The sequence below is a fragment of the Drosophila gunungcola genome, unplaced genomic scaffold (assembly GCF_025200985.1).
Source record: "Drosophila gunungcola strain Sukarami unplaced genomic scaffold, Dgunungcola_SK_2 000078F, whole genome shotgun sequence".
Classification (NCBI taxonomy): Eukaryota; Metazoa; Arthropoda; class Insecta; order Diptera; family Drosophilidae; genus Drosophila; species Drosophila gunungcola.
The window spans coordinates 268,457-295,302 of NW_026453241.1; the positions used below are offsets into that span (position 1 = coordinate 268,457).

A 26,846-nucleotide genomic window follows, 5' to 3' on the forward strand; every position below is an offset into this window, starting at 1 on the left:
TTGGAAAAAACTAACCCATATTGATGGCGAAATCACGGAGGAGGAGCTTGTAGCCCCGAACCACTTCCTCGTCGGCATCGTTGCCGTAAAAGTACTTGTCCGGCAGTCCGATTTCCCCCTCGTCCAGTGTGATCACATAATCGTGCGGATTGCTGTAGCCATTCTCCACGCTCACGCGATAATAGGGAAATATGCCATACTTTGCCTGTAGGAGTACCAGAACACGCTTGTGGTCCCAGGATTGCAGTCGATTGGTCTCGCGAAATGCCTGCCAGCCATCTGGAAGTTAATTAAGACATTCTAATTAGGAGGATCATGTGAACAGTTCTGGTTCTTGGAGCAACTGTGTTCGAACTGTGCTCGAAACCCCCTTTGAGGGATGGCTATGCGCTAATAGAAATTCCCCAGAATCAAACACCCATAATATTTGCCGAGAAGAGATCAGTTGCATGCATAGATCCGCATATAAACCCACAATCAAGAGTATATAGCCGAATATTGGTGGTTTATGGCAATTAAAAGCGCTAAAATGTTTGGCTGCTTGAAATTTTCAGGCCGCTCAGTCGCGTCTTCTCTTGCAATCGTAAAATATTGGGCCAAAAATTTAATAAAATAAAAAACAAGTCAAGTGAAGTGAAGGCTAAAATGGGAATTCTAAATACTCTCTTTTAAGAAATCTCTAGAATTTTGAAAGGACTTTAAAAGATGCTTTAAAAGTTTAATAATAAATATTTATTATTATACCAAATACTCAATCTTAAGAAATATCTATTTTTTTAAAACGACTTTAATAACTCTTTTAAAAATCTGCCAAAATATATTTAATTTAAGAAACTTTATCTTTGAAAAACAGCTTTAAAATGATGTTAAGTGCAAATGATTAGTTCAATTTTGTTTAAATCAATTGATGTTTCACTTAAATATATTTCATCAATTCTAACCAAATTTTTTTAAGGTTGTTTAGTCTTCAATAGATCTGTATTAAACCACGATATTTGAGAACTTATATAGTAAGAAGATATGAGTATACCGCGCAAGAAAAGGGGTCCAGGATGAAAAACAAGTAAATTAAATAAAGATTGTGAAATAATGGCACATGGATATGTTTCATAGTCATGCACAAAGAGTACCGAAACCTTGAGGGAATCTCCCAATGATTTGCCACTAATCTGGATCACTCATCACCCCGACTTCTGCACTTTATAGACATAATTTTACCCCTATAAGACTGCCCGATTTCTTCCTCACAAGCTTCATCATCCAGTCGAATGACATGCAGACACAGAAATTGATTGTTTTTGTAGTTTGTTGACACCTGCAATTAGCACTTACGGCAATCGATACCAAAACAAAAAAAAAGGCAAAGAAGCAATAAATAGAAATACCAGCCGTGCTAGCCGGATTTGTAGTTATAACGTTGGTTGTTGAGTTGGATTTTCGATTTTGGGGCTTTCGATGTTATAGTTTTTTAACGATTTATTGCAAACCACTTTAATTAACTTCAATTAAAGGCGAATCTTGGCCGGTATAAAAGGTGACAGTTGTGAGTGTCGGACATATCAATCCGGTGCAACAGCTCCAGAGCGACAGTAGCTCCTCCTTCTCATCCATCCATCCATCCTAGCAAGTCCAAGTCCAGCATGAAGCAGTTTGTGGTAAGGCGGTCGCAAAATCTCCAAGTGTTTCTGGACCAACCAACTAATCTTGAGTGTGTGTGTGTGAAACTCAATAGGTTTTAGCCGTACTGGCTGTGATCGGCCGCTCCGCTCTGGCCGCTCCTCGTCCGGATGTCAGCCACCTGGCGGGCTACAGCTACCAGGCAGGTGGCTTCAACGGCGGCAGCCTGGTGGCCAATCAGGTGTTGAGTGCTCCCCTGACCACTGTGGGCAGCTCCTATCAGCCCACCGCCGCTGGCACCAACTACTTCAGCTCGGCACCCACCCTTGGCCAGCTGAATCTGGGCTCTGGCTCCTCTGGCATCAGCTACCAGGCTGGCGGCTCCGGCTCCGGCTCCAACTACCAGGAGTCCTCTTCCAGCGGCGGCGCCATCGTGAGCGACTCCATTGGTCTGGCCGGTCTGCAGCCCGGTCCCGCCATCAACTACAACGAACAGGAGTCGTACATCAGCCACCTGGCCAACTTCCAGCCCGCCCAGATCAACAAGCACTTCTACATCCACAGTGCTCCCGAGGATCACGATGAGCAGCAGATCGTGCGCTATGTGAATGTGGGTAGGCCGCAGAAGAACTACCGCGTGGTGTTCATCAACGCGCCCACCTCCACCACCAGCAAGGCCAAGATCATCGCCAATGTGGCTCCCGTGGAGGAGAAGACCGCCATCTATGTGTTGTCCAAGAAGTCCAACGCATTGGATGTCAGCGCCGAGGTGGTCACACAGCGTCCGGTGGTCAACAAGCCGGAGGTCTTCTTTGTCAAGTACAAGACTCCCCAGGAGGCGGCCCATGCCCAGCAGACCATTCAGGGTGAGTACTCCCATAACACTTTGCAAGGGTAAGTGGCGGGAATATTAAGGATTTAGCCAGAAATCGGACTAAGTACTCAAAAAAACATAAGGTGCAAAACGAGGGTACAAACATTTAAAAAACTAAAACAATTTAATTTTATTCAGTGCCACTAAATGCTTTGTTTTACTTTTTAAAATCGTTTGGTGTAGTGTACTATTTTTCACCAAAAACGTAGAATTTTAAAGCTGTGTATTATAGATACCAGGCAAATGTCTTGGAACACATTTTCCTTAGAGAAATAGTTAGGGTTTCGACTAAATTGCAGCAGCTCTAAAGCAAAGCGGCATAATATCTCCAATAATACAAAAAATTAGTTAGAAAAGAGAATAGAAAAAAAGGTAGTCACAAACTAATTAGGTAAAACCAAATGTAGTATCACAATAAATTAATGCAAAACAAAAGGTATAAAAATAGAAGTGGTAAAGATAATACTGCCCTTTAAAAACTTATCCATCCATTTATGGATCTAAACTTCTAACAAATCACATTTTGTAAATTTTTGTTTGCTATTCTCATAGTTCATTTTTATAATTAAATAATTCTTTCGCCTGAATTGTTTCCTAATCCAATTAACTAAAATATTTTCGCCACCATAACAGCCAACTATGATGCTCTGGGCGGAAGCTCTGAGACCAGCAACGAGGGTGTGATTCCCGTTTCCTCCGTGATCGGCAGCCTGGGCGACAACGGTGCCTCCGGCGTGGTGACCGATGCCAGCGGTAGCTTGAACATCGTCGGCACCGGCGGAGTCCCAATCGTGGATGCATCCGGCGCATCCTACGATGCCGAAGGAAGCCAGCGACAGGTGATCAGCACCGTGACCACCGGCACCAATGCCCAGGCCACCTATCTGCCCGTGAGGCCTGTGAGGAAGTAGGAGAATCCCCAGCACTCCTCCATCGCCAAGCCACATCCACTGCCACTGGACAACACACAACACTCACAGCCTCGGGGGATTCGGACTGGATGGATGGCCCCTTGGGTTTGGGCTCCATTGCAGTGGGATTCCGCCCGGGGAAACCTTTGCGATTTTTTCCTATTTAGTTTTGCCTTCGGCATCAGTTCATTTTTTTTGTGTATATTTTTTTTTTTTTAAATAAAATATAAGAGTTCTCATAGGCATTCAAAAAATGTAAAACCGTTGAACATGTATTTGGTGAAAAGGTCGGGAGAGGGAGATTAAATATAACTAAATATACTACAAATTCAAATCACTACAGTTTAAAAACGCCTTCAAGTAAAATTGCAATAACATTTAAATTGTTTAATTAAAATGATTTAACTTAAACTTTGATATCATTTTATAAAAAAAATGACGTTTTACCATTTTTTATTTAAATTTTAAACAATGATTATAAAGCTAGCATTTTATAAAACAAGTAACACTATTCGATATCAGTTGATAAATTGTTTAGAAAAAAGTTAAGACCACGAATATGTTGTAAAACTTTGGAACGAAAGCAATGAAAAAACAAGAAATAGCTAAAATTGAAAGATGGACTTCAGTTACTCCCAACACCACAAAAAGGTCCATTATTCAATAGAAAACTAAAGGATAGAATATATTATATGAAACTCCAAATACTAGTAATGATTAATATTCACCTCGAAATGGAAAACCGTGTAGCCAATCACCTGGATGAGCGACCTGTTAAACCGCCTGCAGCTTGCATAATCGGAAAGCCCGTGATGTCGCCCAACAAAATTAAAAAAAAAAAAGAAAAAAATAATACCAAATCTATGTGACAGCGTCAACTATTTGGCAAGCTGCTCATAATTGTTCAACCCGATCGACTGGCCCGTTCAACCCAAGTGCCGACCAATCTCGGAGGGCCAACTCAACTCAACTCAACTTAGCTCAGCTCAATGGACGTGAAGCCACTCAGCGGGTAAATAAATTAGCGACTTAAAAGAAACTCAAATCGGAATTGGAATTGGAATCGCTATCGGTATGCAAGCCCCAGCCCGCCAAGGTCGCATTCGGACCAATGCAAGTCACATTAAAATACCTAAGGGTATTAAATAAAAATTAGCTATACTAGATATATTATGCGGCAAATGGGCTTCGATGCGGGCCACCCCCCAAAAACAAATTTATTACCAATTACAGAGCGCTGAAAATATTTAAAAAAAAAAAAAGGAAAAGAAATGAACAAAATCAGATACTATCTCCGTATCTTTCTCGGAGATCTACAGATCTGCATATCAATGGGCGGCGGCCAGATCTTTTGCATAAAGATAATCACACCTACTAAATAAAACGCCGCGACGGACGGTAGCCGGTCACAGAGAGCTGAGGTCCGAAGAAGATTGAGATCGAAAGATCAAAGATTTGTCCCTCGAATCGATTTCTATTACTGTCATCATCAATAAAATGTTACATAAATTTCCAGCACAGCGAGCGAGCGAGCGAGCGATCGATCGATCGCAGGTGGTTTGGTTATAAATATGGAATGCCTAATTGATAATTATCATTTTGTTCGGTTTTCCATAATCCACAGGCGATATGCGATCTATGATCGCTGATCGAGCGGCTAATGGCTAAATTAGTCTAGTCGATATGGGGAATCTGTTGGGATATGCATTACCCATCCCATTCCCAATCGCCTGCCTCCATTGTTACCACAAATTGTCAATCCGTTTTAATGCGTTTATGTTCTGTCATCAATCTTCGGGGCCATAAATCCATTCAAAGGCATTATTCAAATCTGCTCGATGAGTGCAAATTATGTTTTATGCGTTTATTTTGGCAATATTAATGCGACCTCCAAAACCGCAGGTGAATGTTGGTTCAAGTCCCGGCTTCTCTGCTGAGTCAGCGATCGATTTCGCGTTGGGGTCACCATTTATGGTGACAAAAAATCGAGATCGGTGGGAAATTCCGTCAAGTAAACAAGAAGGCTAATCAAAGCGATAACGTGTTGATCTCTTAAGGCAACGGAAATTAAATTAGTCTTAATTCAGAATCAATAAAATTACTTTTTGTATCCTACCATATCTTAAAAATACAAGGGTACTGCAAATTACACCTACAGCAAATGTATCATTTGGATATAAAATAAGGTTAAAACTTGAGTATTTATTTATTTTTGTAATTTGAACCAAAATGTGCCCAGCGCCTAGAATTTAAGGTTGTTAGTTTGTGTATTAAATACAAAACAAGAAGGAAAGCAAACTTCGGCAAGCCGAAGTTCATATACCCTTGCAGCTATTGCATTAATTAAATACTTTTGAAAACATTTAAATTATGATTTATTTGAGTATGTGCTAAAAAAAAACCTTGAAACTATGATAATTTGCAGCTCAATTATTAGATAGTTATTTTTATATATTTGTATTATTTCTATGGGAGCTATATGATATAGTCGTCCGATTTTGATGAAATTTAAACCGATATTCTGAAATATTAAACCATTACTAAATGTCGAAGAACTAAAAAAAAAAATTAAAAAACAGCAAAGTTATAAGTTTTTTTTATTTTTTTCCGATTGTTCCTATGGGAGCTATATGATATAGTCGTCCGATTTTGATGAAATTTAAACCGATATTCTGAAATATTAAACCATTACTAAATGTCGAAGAACTAAACAAAAAATTAAAGAACAGCAAAGTTATAATTTTTTTCATTTATTTTTCCGATTGTTCCTATGGGAGCTATATACTATAGTCGTCCGATTTTGATAAAATTTAAACCATAATTCTGAAATATTAAACCATTACTAAATGTCGAAGAACTAAAAAAAAAAATTAAAAAACAGCAAAGTTATAATTTTTTTTCATTTATTTTTCCGATTGTTCCTATGGGAGCTATATGCTATAGTCGTCCGATCCGGCTCGTTCCGACTTATATACTACCTGCAATAGAAAGACAACTTTTGGGAAAGTTTCATGCAGATAGCTTTAAAACTGAGAGACTAGTTTGCATATAAACGGACGGACAGACGGACAGACGGACGGACAGACGGACGGACAGACGGACATGGCTAGATCGACTCTACTAGTGATGCTGATCAAGAATATATATACTTTATAGGGTCGGAAACGTCTCCTTCACTGCGTTGCAAACTTCTGACTGAAATTATAATACCCTCTGCAAGGGTATAAAAACAAAGTAAATAATTGGTATTAGCAACGGCTATATCAAACATAACAAAAAAAATAAAAAGAAATATATATATTTCAGTGTTAAGAATAAGCTTTTATTTCGTTAATTTATTTATGTTAATTGAAGAACTAATTTGAACCAATTAATGAAAACTTCCAATGAACAGACAAATGATTAATAGCAATTAGAAAACGGGTGGGAAATCTAACAGAGAAAATAATTGGAGAAAATAAACAAATAGGGAAATCTTAACAATTTTAAGATCGACAAATGTTTAATAAAATTGTTAAATGCTGTTAAATTGTGAACAATAAATAAAACGAAGTAAAAACTTTAAACATGGTTAAATATAATATACAAATTATTTATATTTACTTTATCTATTAATATGAGTAACCTTAAAGTCAAAGGCTTAAGAATTCCCTGAAAAAAAGGAACCGCCTCAACCTGTTGCAATTCCCGAAAGTTTTAATTATAGCCGAGACATTTTATAATTTCACTGCCAAAATATTCATTGATTAATCCAACAGCTATAGGTATTTGCAAATTAATTGATGGGCGAATAGGCCCGAAACTAATGACACGCGGTAGAAAAAAAAAACCCAGGCAAACGTGTTTCTGGCCAAGATTGATGCCGCCAGTGATGATGAGGTGCCGTTTAATGAGATTCGCTAGGCCCACCCATTCAATACTTTTCGCAGGCTTGTATGTATCGCATCAGCTTAGAGCCAACTTATGAAGAAGTTATGGTGGGTATATTTAGATATTTGCTAATCCATTGTGAATGCCCAATGCCCAGTCGTCAACCAGGGTCACCGCCGGCCCAGTCAAGTTCAATGCCAGAGAAGACTCTTTGTCGAATGTAAACCATGGTTTCTGTTTCTGTTTCGGATTTGGTTTTGGATTTGGTTTCAGATTCGGTGTCGGTGTCGGTGTCGGTACCTGGCCCGCCGCTGCGTTCGTTCGTTCTAATTTGAATAAATTTTAGGTCAGACCGCAAGACTCCATAGGCGCAGAGATCGAGAGCTTTGGTTATATGTTATATGCGGCATTTGCATTTGCATAAACGGCCAACGGCGACGCCGACAGAGGCGGCAGACCATTGGACGGACAACCGGAGCATATTTAAGACAAGTGGAGCGGCCCAAAATGCAATCATTGCCTCGCAGCAATTCGTCAACGAAGCAACCAAACAAACACAACCAAGGATTATTCACCAGCAGAGGATTACGTACAGTCAGCCAATCATGTTCGTCCAACAAGTGCTAGTCAGCTGCCTGATCCTGGTGGCTCTGACCCAGGCTCGTCCCCAGTACGGCTACGAGCAGCCCAGTTCGGACATCTTCATCGGCGGCGGATCCTCGCCAGCCGGCAGCAGCAGCAGCATCGGTGGTGGCGGCATCGGTAACGGCCTGGTCAGCATCCAGCCACATCGCGGTGGCGACAAGTACCTGCCCCCGGCCAGCACCACCCAGGCTCCGATTATCAATAAGAAATTCTATCTGGTGTCGGCCCCCGAGGATCACAGCAACGATGGCAAGGTGAAGCATCTGGTGCTGGGACGTCCGCAGAAGAACTACCGGGTGGTGTTCATCAAGGCGCCGGCCGGCGACAATGCCAATGTGAAGTACTCGGCCGAATTTGCGCCGCAGGAGGAGAAGACCGTCATCTATGTGCTGAGCAAGAAGGATAACGATGTGGATGCCAGCGATATTGCCACTCCGGCGCCCACGCAGCCCAGCAAGCCGGAGGTCTTCTTCATCAAGTACAAGACCGACGACGAGGCCAAGCAGGCGCAGCAGGAGATCCAGGGCCAGTACGACAAGCTGGGCGGCACCAACGAGTACCAGGAGGACAACAATGCCCCCATCACCTCGGTGATCGGCAGCCTGGATGGCCTGAATCCCGATGGCAGCTACAATTACCGCCAGATTGCCAATCGCCCGGCGGCAGTGCCGCCCAGTGCCCAGTATCTGCCCAGTTTGCTGAAGCACTAGAGGATTGGGAGCACCACTATGGTATATCACCCTCAAACAAAAACCCCCTGTTGTGTTGCATATTTTTAGGAAATCACTCAATATTTTTTTGCATTTTTTTTTTTGTTATATCGAAATGTTGTTAATAAAAAGCTTATATTAAAAAAAATATCAAGCAGTGTGTTTATACTTAAAGGGTTCCTGGTGAAATCACAGATTCTACAGCCCAATAAAATTTGATTTGCAAAACCTTATTTTAATGAAGCTATTATGGTGTAATAATAACAATATTGTTATTAATAATATGCATTTTTTTTACAAAGAAAAAGCGAAGGTAAGTCAGGAACCAGTAAGGTTGCCTCATTTTTTTCTCATTTCATAATACTCAAATATGCGTAAAAACAAGAATGAAAGAAGTTTTTACCCTTTTGCTTTGTGCACTCTGCCTTAAGGTCAGTCGTTTAAAAAATTAATAAAAATCGTATAAATAAATTGAAATGTCTCTTCGGCGCAATTAAATTAAAATCGAAATCCAAATCCAAATCAAAGTCAAAGTCAAAAATAAATCGAAGCAGAAACATTTCGGCTTTGTTTTCCCCGATATTCAAATCAGCAGTCACATTTCAATATGTCCAAATCCAAATCGGAATCCAAATCGATGCCACACAACACAACGCAGCCAAAGCTGCCGTCAAAATTTCCAACAGAAATTAGCTTAAATGAAGTGAGAAATCAAAATAAGCTCATCAAATTTAATTAAATAGTAGAGTTTTATATATTTTGGCTTTAGCTTTTTCCTCTTTTTGTTGGTTTGATTGGGCCATTAAACTGACGCTGCATAAACTCGGACCAAAGATCGATTGATTAATGTTGAATCGGAGCTAATGGCACCCAAAAGATACTCCACTAATCGTGAAATTGAACCGAGGAAATAAAACAACGAAGTACAAACCAATTTGGACATGAGTGAAGTTATATCTTCTTTATTGGCATTTTATATTAATTGACATTTAATTGCAACAATAAATAATTGTGTGAGAATACGGAAAACGGCAAGCGAGGGGCAAATATAAAATTCCACACTTATGAGGGGTATTATATTTTTAAATATTAAAAAAAATAGGTCATATATTAAACATAATTGTATTCCAATAGAAAGTGCAGATGAACGAGGACTTATGGCGGTTTTCTTGAGTTGTTAAAAAAATCATGTAATTACAGTATATTAAACAAGTGAATTTTAAACAATTATTAACAGATTTCAATTTCCTTGAAAAACTTGATAGCTCCTTGAAAACATAATATCAAAGAAAGTATAGGAAAAATGTATAAAAAGGTATATTTTATAAACACTCAATATTTTCCCATCACTATTATTTTGACCACAAACAAAGGAAATTTTTAATTTGTCTAGTTAATTAAAATAAATTCCATTTATAAAATTATTTTAATATTATACTGACATGTCGTCGATATTGCAACTTTTGATTTAAGCCGTGATGTTTTGTAGGTACCTTCAACCCAACAACACAAATTGGAAATAAAATTTACAAGTTATAAAACAAAATAAAATGATGTAGTCCTAGCCTAGTCATTCGCAAAACGCCCAATTGCCCAACACAACCAATTAATCTTGTAAACCTCCCTAAAAGTCTTCTAGATATGACCCGAATAAAACCAAGTTATAAACAACCTACAAGTAACATCTTCATTGGAGCAAAAATTAAGCATTTTATCCATGCACAGCGTATGGCCAAACAATTTTTCTTAATAAAACCGAGCATAAATCAAATTAGCTGTACCATTTTGCTTAAATGCGACATGAAAGTGTGGGAATTACGCGTCAATTTATGCAAATCCTATGCACACAACACACAACACACACACACACACACACAATCGAACCAGTTGCCAATACCGCAGCCATTGTTGATATTTTAATTGTCCCTTGTTGACAACAACGAGCCGAAAACGAGAAAAAGAGCTCAAATTAATCTACTAATCAGCGACGAGGCTGCGAACCAAATACAAATAACTGAAACTGAAATCGGAATCGGAATCGGCATCGGAATTGGCCAAAAGATGCAGATGGTAACAGAGCACGAGTTGGCCAAGATCATTAGTCAACGGTGAGGGCGTTGAATGCTGCGCCCCGGCGATAGGCAGCACTTCTTCATCCATCCCGCCCAAAAATTCAAATTCAATTCGAAATCAAAATCCAAATCCCACCCGATGATAAATGACCTGCAAATCGGTGAGATGTGAGAAGAGCATAACGAAAAGGTATGTCAAAACCGAAGCTAATCGGGGCAGAGGGAACATCAAACTTTAATTAATTGTTTTTGGATTAAGTATGGGGATTTTTTGGAGTAATCGAGGCTTCTAGTGATTTCTCAAGGCTGTTCAAGGCCGTGAACTTGGTGGTGAAAAGAACGAATAGGGGAAAATCTAAGCATTTATAATTAAGTGTAAAGAAAACTATTAAAGCTTTAATTTGATTTTGGTAAGATATTATAAAACTAAAAGAAATATTAATTATATTGCACTTACATAATCTTACAGCTGTTATCTTAAGTGAATACTAAATTAAATAAATGTACATTCAAAAAGCTTGTTCAGTTTTTGTACCAAAGCATAATGAAAATATGTTGATTATGAAATGCTGAGACCCTGAGAGCACATAACAATTCGGCAGCTTCTTTCTATTCCCGCATTTTCACGCACAATTAATTTTTGACCCAGCGCAAGTTCGTTTGCCCAAGTCTTTTGTTTTGGCAGCTTTTAATGGAGCGATTTGTGGTCGGAAAAGTGTGTTAAATAGCTAATTTTCACAAATTTTTTGGTCCAATCAGGCTGTGCGATCTAAGTAGATCTCTTTTAAAAGTGAAGCTGAGATGGAAAACCCGAATCAGTTGTCTTCTGAAATTCGCGAAATGCTGAACATAGTTGTGTGGTTTTCCCTGTCGTTGATAAGTCTGTCCTGGGCTCAAGGATCGCGTTCCTATCTTCCACCACCACCCCCATCGAGTCCAGCCATGGAGCCCATCATAACCAAACAGTTCTATAGCATCTCACCCGCCGAAGATCCCGAGGATTCGGAGCCCAAAACAAGGCACTTGGTCATCGGACAGCCGCGCAGGAATTACAGAGTGATTTTTATTCGAGCGCCGGGATCAAATAGTCAGCCTGTGAAGTACACGGCGGAGTTGGCGCCCCAGGAAGAGCGAACTGTGATCTATGTTTTGACCCGGAAGCAACAGGAACTGGAGGCCACAGACATTGTAGCGCCGCAGGAAAAACCGCAGGCCGAACAGAAGCCGGATGTGTTCTTCATCAAATATAAAACGAACGATGAAGCGGCTGCTGCTCAAAAGGAAATCCAAACGCAGTACGATCAACTTGGCGGAAATACGGAAATATCTGCACCCTATGTGGCACCCATTAAATCGGTGGTTGGCGCTCTAAGTACATCTCAATATCAAGCAGCTACTTACCAAGTTCCAGGCCAATCGACTGGATATCACTACGATAGACCCATCTCTACAGTTTTGGCGCCAGCGGAACGATATTTCTAAATCTCCGCTTATATCCGCCACTGCTCGTTGAATATTCCATGCTATTTGCATCTAATTGATAAGCCATTTCCACAAACGTATTTATCACAAATCTTGGCGAACGCGTAAATAAAAATGGCTTCTTTTACCAGCTTTTTTGTTGTACATAATTTTTGCAAGTTTTTTTTATCTGATTTGCGATTTATGTATAAAGATATTGGCAAAAGTGCTTTGACCCTGTGACAAAAGCGAGGAAGGAATTCAAAGAGGTTTTGCAAACGGCTTATTGGTTGTCTATACTAAAGCGAAATTTTTAGATACAATTTTTAGAACTAAATTAAAGAAATGTACAACATACTTCCCCAAGAAATGGTTTTGTTCAATAAACAAAACATTGTTAAATATATAAATGAGTTTAACGAATAATATATACATCAAGAATGTATAAAAAAAATGAAGTTTAAATGAAAACAAGAGGATAATAAAGAATTTTAAATAAAAAGCCACATGTCTTTATTTGTAAAACAAATTAAAGCTGTAAAAGATAAAATGTACATTTTCTTTTTATAAATAAAAGTATGTATCTACCGCGCCTTCAAAAATTCAAAATTCACAGCACTTTCTGAGACGCAGGGGCTTCAAACTTTCGTCTAAAATGGATAGTTTGCCAAAATCGAAAAATTCGCATAAATTTTGCAAGTCGCAACCGAAAAAAGAAACCGCAAAACGGCAATGCAGTTTTTTATGATGTGTCTCCACTTTGGCTTGGCTTGTTTATCTTCTTTTGGATTTATTTGCATTTGCATTTAACTAATGGGATTTTCGAAGCCAATTTTGGGCATCAACTGGGCGACCTTTTTTTGATTGGCAGCAGCAACAATTTGGCAGCAATTAATCTTTGTGGCTGGGGAAAAAATTAAACAAACCAAGGTCGTGGCGAAAAGTTGAAAACCCAAAAGTGCGATTCTAGGTCTAAAACTGTGCCTTTCCACACCTTCGTTTTTTTCTCTCTAATATTTACATTTCCAAGGTGGCCAAAATACAATATATAAATAAATCACACATTGGTTTTGGCTAAAAGCGCAAACACAGACAATAGCCCTAAAACGGCCCTGCCCAAAACGCATTCAAATTATGGCAATTATATTGAAATTTTTCATCAACAAAACAGAAGAAACACTCGTCCGACGATTTGTGGTTTTGGAATTTCTGCTTTTAGCCTCTTTAACTAAAAATAGCCCATGACATAACACAATCTATGCATATTTTCGGATACCCTTTGTTGGGTGCATAAAAATCGATGAAAAAACACCAAATACTGTCAATAAATGTTATAAAATTATACAGCTGATAGATAAATAAATATTAAAATAATATAAGTGCCTAGGGTATTTCCTGTTTCGTTATTTTTTTTCTTGAGGTGATTTAAATCCTTTTCGGCTCTTTGTTTGCCATGCCGCCAACGTATCAAAACTAATGATATAATTTATGGGCTAACAAAGATTTGTCAAAAATGCGAAGATCAAAGCGGAAATTTTAAACAAAGTCCAACAATAATTGAAATGCCATTGCAACAACAGAAAACCAACAAGTTTTATTTAGCAGACGCATAGCTTCAAGCACACAAAAATGAGATTAGTTTAAAATGCAAATTATATGTGAAAGTGTAATATAAAATACATAATATGATTATGATCTCAAAGACATGAATTGGAATTTTTAAATTTGATTTTAAAATGCAAGAGCATACAAAGAATTCATACTCTTATGCCTAGCTTATAATCAATGCCAATAAATTGCTGCGCCTGTGGCTCAAAAAATAATAATGCTTTTAGTGATGCTATTTAATTCCGCCAACATAATTAAGCTCTTGTTAACAATGGCTTAATACGTCACACTAAAGTCCCATGGCGGAAGCAGGTTCTATTCCAAGAACCAAACACAAAAACTACAAGAAAAAATCAAAAAAAAAAAAACCGGCGAAAAGAAAAGAACCATACAAAAAACCAACAAATTCTTTAAGGCATTTGTTTGCCCAACAAAGACAGCAAACAAATTGAGTCCATCAATCAAGATGGGTAAAGCTATAATTTGAAATGTGAACACCTGTGTGAGTGTGTATTTTCTTTAAATGGTTGCAAAAACCATAGAAAGAGAATCGCTTAAAGAAAATGAAAGCACTGCAATGAAAGTTTTTTTTTTAATTATAATTATAATTATTTGATAATTTTAAAAACAAATTAAGTTTTTAAAATTGAGTTATTGGAGTTTAATGAATATTAAAACTGAACATTTTGTATGTAATATAAGGTTTTTTTGGTTTTTAAAGTCCATTTTTGAGCTCTATATTTATTGACGGCTTTGACAGTATCACATTACCTATTACATTATTTTCAATGCTTTTGAGCAAATTACTACAGCTCACAGGAGCATCTGTACACATATTTTAAAACCTGTTACTCAGTCTTCTATGCAGGATGTCCATATACATAAAGTTTTTTGGATTGCGGAGTTCTATACGACAACATATCCACTTTATATTTTATAGATATATTTACGAAACGACGAAAATTAATGGAACAGGAGAGCTCCTGTACCTTCTCGTCGAGTATTTTTTGCCGGTGTTTACGATATTCTCTGGTCTGGTATTTCAATTGACTGTTTTAGCTTCAATTAGAATCGTCCAAGCAGTCAGTGGTTAAGATCATATAACCGATGCACAAACTCAAGGACCTGAAAAGGTACCACAATCAATTCGACAAGGATTCACTCCTTACCGAACTTGATGTGCGTGGCCTCTTGAAGTTCTGGCCCAAAACATGCACCATGAAGGAGGTTATATTCCTAGACGAGATCAACGATATTCTGCTGGAGATTGATCAGTAGAAGTTTGTCAAAATCCATGATCCGTTGTTCCGCCAGGTCGCCAAATGCGTGTCGAGCACAATTATTCAGTTAAGGGTCGGCCTTACACTCTTTCCAACGACAACTTAAACTCACTCAAAATGTAATTAAAGAAATAGAAATTAGAATCATTGTTTTGTGACATTAAAGTGGAATTAAAAAGTTGCCTTACTGTCTTTTCCACTACGAACAAAATTTATTTACAATATTTACTCGCAAATAAAGAAGCCCAGCAATAACTTTGCTTTATTATAAGATATAGAAATAAAGTCTATAATCTATATATAATACATCTTGATCCAGAAGTCCACCAATGTCATTAATATAAGTGTTTTGTATTATAAAATTGCAACTAGGTTGAAAGTTGTCTATGTGGTATTAAAGTAATACTGGTCCGTTCCCAACATTTAAGGTAGTTTAGCCGATTCTGAATCTGTGGGGAAACTGGACGTTAATTAAGCTCATTGCAGGGAACCATGCCGTCATCAGGACCATCATGTTCCCGGACCTCTGCCGCATCAGCACAGACCACTGGCATCGAAACACCATGGAAACCATGTGCACCGTGCTGAATTTTTTCCATAGAACAAACAAAAAGCTTTACAACACGCTGACTTATGAGCACAAGTCCGAGAGGGAGAAGTGCCTTCAAATCCGCAATAGAAATGAGCAAAAATGAAATAACTTTTGTTTTCCTTTCTAGGGAGCAAAAAGTTAAAAGCGATCGCGATGAGCGTTGGAAAAAATTGAGGAAATCAAATCGAATCGTGAAAGTAGCCTGTCCCAAAGCGGAAAAACCAATCCTGGAGCAGACGACCTTTAAATCTGCATTAGCTGATACACAACTAAAAAAGAACATGTAAGCACCGTTGACAAAAAAAATAAAAATATATATTTTACTAAGCAAACGCATGTGTAATGTACATAAACTATGTTAGAAATTTAATGAAAAATGGAAAAAAACTATTTTTTTTACATTTCAAGTCTTTAGAGGGTCGTATTTATTTAAAATTATTGCTTTTTAATATTTTTAATTTTTATTGTTTTTAATCCACAATATTTCGAGCTGGTTGTGGCAAGATTTCAAGAAAAGAGGAATAATACTGAGATCGCATTTTTATGTTCGCCTTTATGCCTATTTTTTTCACGAATGTTTTTTACAGAGTGGGTGAACTTTGCGCCAAAACTACCAAACCAATAGTTCTGACAAAAAAATAGACTTTTTCTTTAAGAAATCCCCTTCAAGTGCTGCAAAATAAGATTTGTTAATAAAACAAGGATTTTGGGATAACCAGGGAAATTCTATTACCTTTCAAACGCAGTATGCTCTATATTTTTAAATAATATATAACGTGTATTAAAAACAAATTTTGTGTACAAAATTTGTTGGTCTTAAAATTCCACCTCAACCGATTATTTTAATAAAATCAAACCTTCTTCTTGTTTAAGTATCCAATATTTATTAAAGAGAAAAAATGAAAATATGTATGTAAACAAATGTATAGACACTAATAGAAAAACGAGGCAATTGAGTAAAATGTATTACGTAACGTACCCTTAAGAACCAACATGATAAAGAATTAAAGCCGTACACTTTCAATAGCTACAAACGCGCTTGACTTCCCAATGCTGATCAAATTAAGTCATAAACACGTTCCTACATATCGCCATACGTGATAGACCGCAAAAGAGCAATCAATCAAGCGAGGATTTTATGCAAAATTTTGCATACAACTTGAAAATGGAGGGTAGACAATCACGAAACAATGCGACAAAACGGAAAAAATGCAACCGAATTTCGTGTGGTGTGTGTTGTTGGTTTGGAATTGGAATCGATATTGATATTGATCCACCTGCGATGAACTTCGTCGACCGGCAAATAGTCAAATATATATTCGACTATTCGACTATGATTTATGATCGCCCCGAAAAGAAACAAAACGAACATCGATGGACAACAAGTCACATTAAAGGAAGCGCGAAAGAGACGGCAACGCTGCGTGCGACAGAGAGGGTCTGACAAACAAGTCAATGTCAGAGGTTCGGGGCATAGTCAAATAATTGAGCAATTAATTAAACCGGCGAGGAGAAAAAAAAATTATAGAAAATGGTAAGAAGCGGAGGAACCAATATTCGGGCTATAAAAGGCCACAAATCATCAAGGGAGAGCATCATTAAGCAAACAACTGAAAACCACTCAACATGCGTCTATTTGTGGTAAGCTAACTGAAGGATTAACCACAGGATTAAATCAGAGGATTACAAATACACATTTTTTTTGTTTTTTTCTGTTCCTAGACTCTTTGCACTCTGGTGGCTCTCAGTCAGGCCAAGCCCCAGGGCTACAACTATGGAAGTGGAGTCTCTGGCTCCCTGACCACCTCCAGTGGAGGCAGCAGTGGTGGCGGTTTCTTGGCCGCCCCCAGCCACTCCTCGGTGGCTTCCTATGGTCCGCTGGGTGCATTCCAGACCGCCAGCGTTGGCTCCCTGGTGGGCAGTTCCTCTGCGCCCCAGGCTGTCAGCCACTATGGCGGCCAAGGAGCCACATACTCAACTGGCGGTGGTCATGGAGCCACCTACTCAACTGGCGGTGGTCATGGAGCCACCTACTCAACTGGCGGTGGTCAGGGAGGCACCTACTCAACTGGCGGTCAGGGAGCCACCTACTCGACTGGTGGTCAGGGAGCTTCCAACTATGGCGGCTCCAGCTCCGGCAGCTCCTTTACCGGCTTTGGACCCTCGCCCAACATTGGATTTGGCGTTCTGGCCGGCTATCAGGCACCCAGCTACCAGCAGCAGCAGGAGCAGGAGGTCCAGCGCGGCTTCCAGGAGCCCATCATCCACAAGCATTCTTACCGTCGCCGCACCCGAAGAGCATGAGAATCTGGAGCGTTCCAAGCATCTGGTGATTGGACGTCCCCAGAAGAACTACCGTGTGGTCTTCATCAAGGCCCCATCCTCGAGCAATGCCAATGTCAAGCTGTCCGCCGAATATGCGCCCAAGGAGGAGAAGACCGTTATCTATGTGCTCAGCAAGAAGGACAACCAGCTGGAGGTCAACGACATTGCCACGCCCGCACCCACGGTGCCCAGCAAGCCGGAGGTCTTCTTCATCAAGTACAAGACCGATGCGGAGGCCTCTCATGCCCAGCAGCAGATTCAGGGTGAGTAAGCGCCAAGATGGCATTAATGAATTCCATACTAATCCTTCTTGTTCTACAGCCGAATACGACAGGATCGAGGGCACCTCGGAGCACCAGGATGGCGGAGTGGCCCCTGCTCAGTCGGTGGTTGGCATCTTGGATGGTGGTGCTATTGGCGCCGCCAGCACTGGCAGCTCTCAGTTCGTTTCCGGAGGCACTGGCTCCACTGGCGGCAGCTCTCACTTCGTTTCCGGCTCCACTGGCTCCACTGGCGGCAGCTACACCTCGACTTCCGGCGGCAGCTCCGGTGGAATCTCTGGCGGACACACCGGAGGAGCCATTTCCGGCGGCACCATCATCAAGAACGCCCAGAGTGCCACCTATCTGCCACCCACGGCAAATAGATGATCACTCGCGTGAACTCGTAGCAACAATTTTTATGTACAGTGATGCAATAGTCAATGGTTTTTTTTTTTGAAAGCATAAATAAATTTTTAACGAAATAGAAGAATATAAATGAAGATTACTTTTAATTTAGCGGAAATTAAACTATAGACAGACATCTAAACAAAATCTTCCAAAGCATACGCAATTATATATTGCCTACAAATATAGACCACCCAGGGTTTCCTTTAATGTAGTCTGATTTTTCTACTCTTTTAGAAGGTTGAATGATTTCTACACTTAAACACATTTTGGTCCAAAAAAAAAAAAATATTATAAAAAAAATGTTTGTTGGGGTCCTAAACTTATTCGTGACAAATAAAATTGAAACTCTTTTTATGATATTTAAAACATGTACAAATGTTGTTTTGGTTCAAATCTTAAAGATTTGTCACATTAAATGATATTATTAAATAATTATTGTGTGTAAAAAAATAAAACTACATCATTTCAAAAGAATATTGTTTGCAATAAGTAATTATTCATTATTTATAACTGTATTAGATTTATTTGTATCAAGTTTAATCAAGGAATATAAGGATGTTGATAATCTTATGTTAAAACAACCAAGTTTGTATTTCGAATACAAAATTAAGACTCTATTATAATCGTTCTTTTTATATTCCCATTAAAACCTATTTAAATTAAAAAGATGCTTACCTTTTCAGTGTGTACCCAGTTTTTTTAAATGTTTCTAAATTACGAAAACATGTGATGTACATATCGTTAGACCCAATAGCTTTAATAATTTAATCTTAAAAGAGTTCTTTTAATTTTTGTCAATTTCAGTCACACTTTAAACGAGGAGCCTTAAAGTATGTTATACATTTTATGTACAAGTTCAATGAACGTATAAAAATTGAATATTAAGATTATTTTCTTATAGAACCTAGCAATTTAAACATTATAAAATGACATAAGCCCAAATAATAATATACATCATCAAAAAAAAATAAAACTTTATAGCGCAGAGGATATTTACAAAGCTCTAAGATTATGCCATAATTTGAGGTTTTTTTATGCATTATAACCACCAACACAAAAGATAACCAATCGAAGTACTCACCCACTGCGTTGATGGCTCGTTTCAGGAGCAGATCGGACTGGCTCTTGTCCAGGGAATCGATCTCACGGCAACTCCGATACAGACTGCTCACCGTGGACTCCACGGAATAGGCACCCTCGCCAGAATTTGGCAGCATCGATATAAAGCGATTCAGTTCATTGAGTTCTGCGAAATGGCATGTAAAATGAATAATACCTATTGAATATAAATACACCGCAGCTCACCCTGATACTCATTGTACGTCTCGTAGTTCCACTCGCCGCGTTTGATCACAAAGTAGTCGTGATTGGCATAGTCGCTGGCAAAGTTGCCGCAGGCCCACTCGTACGTCTCGTGGCACGGACTCTTCGAGGTGTTGGCCCAGAGGAGCAGCTGCCGGCTGCTCTCCACGCACTCCTTCTCCAGGCAGAGTGGCGCCCGCAGATAGAAGGGCACCTCCGGCCAGAAGGCCAGCAGCAAAATGATGATCAGCAGGAGCAGGGCGCACAGGCAGGCGGTGGTCACGTACAGGATGCGCCGCTTGCGCGACAGGCTCATCAGCGCGTCAAAGGATCGTCGGCCTGGAAGCAGCAAGGCTGTCATCGGGCAATGGCCAAGGATACGAAAATCGTGAGTATTAATGAAATGAGGATGCAACACTAACTTAAAATATATGGGCATTTCCACGAAAAAACTCAATCGAGTTTGATTGATTTTAATATTAGAAAAACACTAAAATTTTCTTAAAACATCACATTTGCGTTCATTCCTAATTGTTCCGCTAAAATATATGGCCAACTATTTATTTCAGTAAACAATTTTTTAAATATTTGTTCAATTTGTATGGCCTTTATAAATTTTTTAGAACGCTTTATTATCAAAAACTAATAATCATTACTTTATAATCAAAACTATTTGTAAAATTTCTAAATAAATTAATTTTTAGGCAAAAGAAAAATATAACAAATATTGTTAAAAGTAACAAAATTGGACAAAGCTGCTTTTTAATAATAATCCAATAGGCATTCAAAAATCAGATTGAGTTGAAGATATTTTTTTAATCCTCAATCTCAACCTACATTTGCTATGCTTATTAAAGTTATTTTTTAAGAGTTCCTTTAAATTATAGAATCCAAATAATGCGATTTGTATACTTAAGTTGATATTATAGATTAATATATATTTTTAAAGAACATTGAGCGCAACATTTAAATGTGAAACTAAACTGTATTGTAACTTTGGAGAGGGTAATATAATTTGAGTCAGGATTATTAAAAAAATATATGAAAAAAATATAACCTCGCATTTGTTTTTAAATATATTTAGATATCTAGTAGTGGTTTATTATTACAGAACGATCGATTTATGCATGGATAGCATAATAATATAAAATATCTCGATATATAGTAATGGCTTATTGTTTCAGAATTACTGGTTTAAATTTAAAAAAATTAATTTATACTATGCAATAGCTGCAGGGTATATAAGCTTTGGATGTATCAAGTTTGTTTCCTTTCTTGTTTTAAATTTTACATTTAATTTAATAAGGTAGGTTTGTTTGAAATAAAAAACAAAACATTCTTAAATCTTGTTCATGCTTCAGCTCCACCCTGTTTGAACTTAATGATTTTGAATGGAAAATGAATGGATATTGATGACAGATCCTCACCTCGCAATCCATTGGCCGAGGGATGCGTGGAGTTGGGTGTGATCGCCGCTGGAGTCCTGCCGCCGGCTCCACCGCCACCTGGCACCTCGTTAAGGGCATCCTGTCGCGCCGCCTCCAGATCCTTGGGCGTCAGATGGGAGCCGTCGTCCATGTGCAACTTCTGCTGATTGGTGGTCAGCGGAGCCGTCTCGCTGCCCTCGATCTGCTGCAGCTGCTGCTTGCCCCCAATCTCGTCCTGGCTGTTGTGCAGCTTAAAACTGCGGTCATCCACCTCGTCGATGGCGCAGATCGTCGGCTTGTACTTGCCCTGATTGATGGCCATTTTGGATGATATTCCCCTCGATTTTCCCTAGCTGGTGCTAGTCGCCTCTCGCGGATCTCTTCGTGTCGTCTCCCCTTCAATTCAGGTGGTTCGGCATTTTTAATCAGTTAGTAGGTAGCTCTGCAAGTGAAAGAGAGAATACAACAAGGAAATCATTCACTATTTCTCAATGCGAAAAATACACCGAATTCCAGACGGCTTAACCGTCTTGATAATCAAAAGATTACCTTGAGACATGATATACGGGGCTATACGCTCGTAGACCCCATACACCCAACCACCCATGTACCTCTGGCAATAAAGAAACCTTTTCGTTATGTGGAGCATCGGAGATAAGTGAAAATTGCCCAGAGATAGCAGCCACTTGATGTCTCAGATACACAGCCGAGGTCAAAAAAATGGCACTAAATAGTTGTTAGAAAAACGTGTAAATGTGCAAATATATGGGACATATGTGACATACATAACATATAATGTTATTTTGTAGGCATTGTTAAATAAATTAAATGTGCTAGTTCAATATTTTAAATCAATTATTGTATTTTTTGTAGCGTTTGTCATTCCTTTAATATTTGAAACAAAAAAATAAATGTATGGTGTAAAAAATTAAAGTTTGGTAATTAAAAACAAATATTTGACATTGGATTTTTACAGTGATATGTGGGTTACATTTACAAAAAATTATTTATTTTAAATGTTTAAATTAAAACAATTATATTACAAGATACACCGCAACTGTTTCAAAGCGAATAAGTACATAAGATCGGCAGATATATATATCTATCTTTAGCCGCATATATGTTGCATGCATTCTTGTTCAACATTTGACTTCTTTTCAATTTTAAATTGACAACAATTGCTGGCAATTTGCACTGGCTAAAGTCTTCGACTGGCAAAAATATATATCCGAATAAGTGGGAGGGAGAAATCCAAGAGAAAGGAAAAGAGACAGAAAGTCATTTGTCTGGAGCTTTATTTTGCGACAAGCATAAATTTCTATTGAAAGACGTGCAAATAATTAAAAATGAAGCGGCGTCTCAGCAGTCTTAAAATTCAACTAGGTTAATTGGTAATTGCACGAAAAATCTGTCTAGCCAATTAATTAAAGTTTTTTGGTATTCATTATAGAATAAATATTTTGGAAAGTTCAAAAGGTTTAGAAACTGTAAGGAATAAATAAATATTACTAGATTGACTGGGAATTGTTGTGAAAATCGTTCAGACCATGTATTCTACTATTTTATAGCCTTGTACTGCATTTTGTTACAGATGGATTGGTCTAATCAATGGATGTGGCACGATCTTTAAATGGTATCTATTTGAATTGGTAGGCTGCTTTAGTTTCGCTTCGCCGACCGACAGAGGGCGTCACTTGCCTTTGTTTCTCTGTGGTTATGCTAGACTTGAAATAGTTTTTCCAGCTTTTGTTTTCCCTGTGAAATCGTATAGCATGTTTGTCATTTAATCTGCGAGGAAAGCAGCCAATTCACCCACACAAAAAAAGGGGAGGCAGCAGGTTAATTATGAAACTGCAATGCACGCGAGAGTTTATGAAGCGCAATTTGAGCATCAGCACATGATGAGCAAGTTGCATGGCTAGCAGGTTGTGCTATACATTTTTCATAAATAATTATTTACTAATATTATGTGTATGCAAATTTAATTGTTTGATTTAGTAATAATGATGAAATTCTCTTAAAAACATTAGTGTAAAATATTTATAATTAAATAGAAATATACCTTGCAATTCTCTCAAGTTCGCATTCATTCCTTTTTTTTATGGTTTGGTAGGCAAGCTCTTATTCTCTTTCTATATAAATGTTATCTGTTTTTGAAAACAGTCAACTAAGATTACTGTTTTGTGAATCATAATTAAATTTAATTAAAAGAACCCTCAGCGCAAAGGCATTTTTAAAATTTCCGATATTCAATCAAGATTATATTTTTCAAGCCCCTGCTAATCTCTAGAGCCCCCAAAATAGCGATAAGTTGTGGTCAGTTGTGAGGATCCGGCTAAAAAAAAAAGTAAGGGAAATAGAACTGAAAAAGAGCAATGAAGACTGCTATTGCTTATCTTATCGAGTTGAGATTATTGCCTAATACATTGCTCATTTCTAGGCGTTGCTACTAAGGCCTTCTCCCCGTTTTTGCCCCTGATAAGTCTAACTTTTATATATTTCACGGTTAGCTTAAAACAATTTTGTAAAATTCTTTAAGATTATTTTATAGGTTGCCTAAGTGTTTAATTAAAATATTAAATAGAATTTTTTGTGGGGAAAATTCGGTACCTCATAAACATTTATCTTTGTATTATCTCGGACTTTATCTGCATAGCCTAATATGGCCACTTGAGGAACTGAAGGTTGCGAAGGGTTGGGTGTTACTCGGCTATCTCAGGTTGTTGAGTAATGCTGAGAGAACACTTAACCCCATACTACTTAGAAACTATATTAAGCGATAAGATCTTTACAAGTCACATAAGAAGTCACATAAAGATACACCTGGATGATACACTAAAAGATGCTAAGATCTAATTCCTTTATGGACAGAGTATTCAATGAAAGAGAACAAAAATTTTAAGTACACAAATAGTACCTTGGAGTTTTGTGTTGGTTTAGGTTCTTACACTGCTGTTTAATGCTTCCGCATAATTTAATCGAAATTTCTATACTTACTTTCAACCCTTTTTGCTAGTCATATTTTTGCAGTTTTTTTTTTAAAGTTTTTTTTTTGTGCGAAAACGAGTTGTATTTCTCCGTTTTTATGGGACACTTAAGCTGCTCAAAGAACTTTTGCCGCTGTGGCAAATTTTCAAAAAAGAACAAACTATTGGGGACACACGCTCCATATGTGCAGCAGTAATACAAGCCCCAAACAGAGCTCCATTTCATCGGTCTTTATCAAGTTGCAATTGCTTTGATTTTGCTTTTTTTTGTCAGAAGTCTGATTTATGCTTATTTGGCTTGATTCGATTATGGGGTCGCAGGGGGGTGATGATTACAAAGCCGACTTAAGCTGAAACTGAAGCAGAGTTTGTCTCAGCCACTAGAAAATATTAAGAAGCTGCGACGTCATTTAGTATGGGGTGGATTCTGTATTATTATTCTTATTCTCGAGCGAAGCGCAATTGAAAGTTGAGACGCAGTTCGATTGGGGATGTAAGATAAGTGAAGAGGTGTGGAAAATTCCCTGGCAGTCGGAGATAAAATGACTTCAATAAAATCAAAGCATTGAGGGGGGAGCTCAGTCAGTGCGAGTCAGCGTTTTTTTTTTTTTTTTTTTTTTTGAAATAATCATTTTTGTTTTGTAGAAAATGATTCTTGCTTGTATCACATTTCCTTCTCGATACCTAAAATATTTTAAACAGGCTTCTTTGGCAAACATACGTGTTCAATTTACACAAGGCACTTTTCATTTGAGAAATTTTTTTAAAATGGTATTGTCATCTTTACAATTAAGAACCAATAAATCTTCACAGAATGAAATGAAGATATTATTTATTCTCAGCATATGTTTTGTATTCACTTTTCGGCTTTAATATTTCCGCTCCCCGCCTTCGTAAAAATCGGTGTTTCTTTTGTGGATCCAAAAAGTGACTTTCCCCTCCTATTTATTTCCTTTCCAGTTCGGGTTACGGTTATGGTTACCATATTTGAACATGCCCGGCGCATAAATCATGACCGACCATATAAATCTCAACAGATAACAAACAAAAAGTAAAGATAGATAGGGAGGGCCCATAAATTTGCTGACCAGTTTGGCAGGCATTAAAAAATAATACTGGGAATTATAAAATCATACTTTTCGCCTTATTCTGACAATTTTGACGTGCGCTAAACAGATATTAGCCATACAAAATAGTACAGGGAATTAGAAAATCAATTTGACTTTGTGGCTAATTGAGTGTGGCGTATTTTGACAGCGATTTGTTCACCCAACCCGCCGGGCCTAATTTATATATTTTTTGTTCCCCGCTATTGACATTTAATTTGAGTTAATGGCACGTCGATCGTCGCTTGTATTATCAATAGTGTTGATTGGGCAGCTTTGGGTGCGATGATAGCCTTGTCGCACCCCCGAAACCACCCACCACCCATCGCAATCAGTTGTTAAATGTGTCAACAATTTGTCGTCAACTAGTCGAAGCCACTAAAAAGTCGACAAATTGAGAACTGCAGGTCGAGGGGAAACAGAAAATGTTTGCTTATGCAACTTCGCTTTCGAACGAGCAAACACTCTAAACATGAAAATGTAATTAATTGAGCCGGCAGAGAATGCTTGCAGCTATTTTGCACAATCGGTACAAACAAAATGAGTAAAAGCTTAAGCTGCATATTTGGTTATAATTTTTGTTTACAAACCATTTATTAAAGATTTGGATGTATGTATGTACATTTAAGGTAATAAAATAGTTAATGTATCATTTGTTCTATAAACTATTTAAATATTACAAACCTGTTCTACCAAACGTTCACAAGCAATTATCTTTCAATCTTGTTTAAAATACTTGATTTTAGTTTTTAGAGTAGCACTTTTATTAAACATCCAAAATTTGGGATCAGTTGTTTTGAAATTATTAAAATACTTAATAACTTTTAATGATCTAAAAAGAGTATTATATTGATTTTTAGAAAAGTAGCCAAAGCTACTTAAAAATTTATTAAAACCTAAGAAACTGCATCAAATCATATTTTATTAACCAAGTCGGTGAGTCATTAAGCTAAGCTATCTCTTTCCGATCCTAGCTTCCGTATTCAAAACCCACTCGAGCGCAAAGTTGAATCCGTAAAACGTTTAATGGAAAAAGGTGCGGTTAAGGTTAGCTTTTCGAGTGTTTTATTTTTTGTTCGATGAACAAAAAAGTGCGTAACGAGCGACGCGGAGACAATGACGAAGTGCCGAATGCGGGCGAAGGTAAAAAAGAAAGGTACAAAATACGGGGGAGTTTTGGGGATTTAGTGGACCCAATTGCTTTCGAGCGTGAGCATAACAATGGGGTCTACAATAAAAAAAAACAGCGGGTTCACTTGCACATGTTCAAAATGCAATTCATAACGGTAATCCAAAAAAGAAGTGGGACAAAACGGAAGCAGAGGAAAAAAAATATAAGCACCATTAAAAACCATCAATTTTGGTCTGGAAAATGGTAACAGGAAGCA

General features: G+C 38.1%; 5 protein-coding genes across 8 annotated transcripts in view; 4 read left to right on the forward strand and 1 right to left on the reverse strand.

Annotated features, from left to right (window-relative positions):
- LOC128264776 (protein gone early) overlaps nt 1-26,846 on the reverse strand; it is a 31,696-nt gene that overhangs the window by 3,365 nt on the left and 1,485 nt on the right. For 2 of the 4 annotated variants that reach the window (XR_008268766.1, XM_053000436.1), the window contains exons 2-5: nt 21,366-21,807; nt 19,942-20,292; nt 19,718-19,882; nt 16-279 (exon numbers count right to left, since the gene is read on the reverse strand). Coding sequence is in view for 3 of the 4 variants with exons in the window: in XM_053000436.1 (XP_052856396.1) it covers nt 16-279; nt 19,718-19,882; nt 19,942-20,292; nt 21,366-21,687 (1,102 nt within the window). In the remaining variant the exon portion in view is untranslated. Of the gene's footprint in view, nt 1-15; nt 280-19,717; nt 19,883-19,941; nt 20,293-21,365; nt 21,808-21,914; nt 21,965-26,846 lie in introns of those variants that run through there. The other 2 variants (XM_053000437.1, XM_053000439.1) reach the window with 2 other exon arrangements.
- LOC128264785 (uncharacterized) lies at nt 1,502-3,666 on the forward strand. The gene is made up of 3 exons (XM_053000450.1): nt 1,502-1,655; nt 1,733-2,483; nt 3,125-3,666. Exons 1-3 carry the CDS (start codon nt 1,641-1,643, stop codon nt 3,400-3,402), a joined length of 1,044 nt encoding a protein of 347 aa, XP_052856410.1. The 5' UTR covers nt 1,502-1,640; the 3' UTR covers nt 3,403-3,666.
- Nucleotides 7,769-26,846, forward strand: part of LOC128264786 (uncharacterized) — a 76,178-nt gene continuing 57,100 nt past the window's right edge. The window contains exon 1 of the mRNA XM_053000451.1: nt 7,769-8,648. Coding sequence (XP_052856411.1) covers nt 7,878-8,627 — 750 coding nt within the window. The 5' untranslated portion in view covers nt 7,769-7,877 and the 3' untranslated portion in view covers nt 8,628-8,648. The remainder of the gene's footprint in view (nt 8,649-26,846) is intronic.
- On the forward strand, nt 11,245-12,447 carry LOC128264789 (uncharacterized). Its single transcript, XM_053000456.1, has one exon. It carries the CDS (start codon nt 11,501-11,503, stop codon nt 12,179-12,181), a length of 681 nt encoding a protein of 226 aa, XP_052856416.1. The 5' UTR covers nt 11,245-11,500; the 3' UTR covers nt 12,182-12,447.
- On the forward strand, nt 17,214-18,674 carry LOC128264784 (keratin, type I cytoskeletal 9). Its single transcript, XM_053000449.1, is given in 4 exon segments — nt 17,214-17,281; nt 17,363-17,910; nt 17,912-18,228; nt 18,287-18,674. Coding segments are annotated over 4 exon segments (1,209 nt in total). The 5' UTR covers nt 17,214-17,266; the 3' UTR covers nt 18,616-18,674.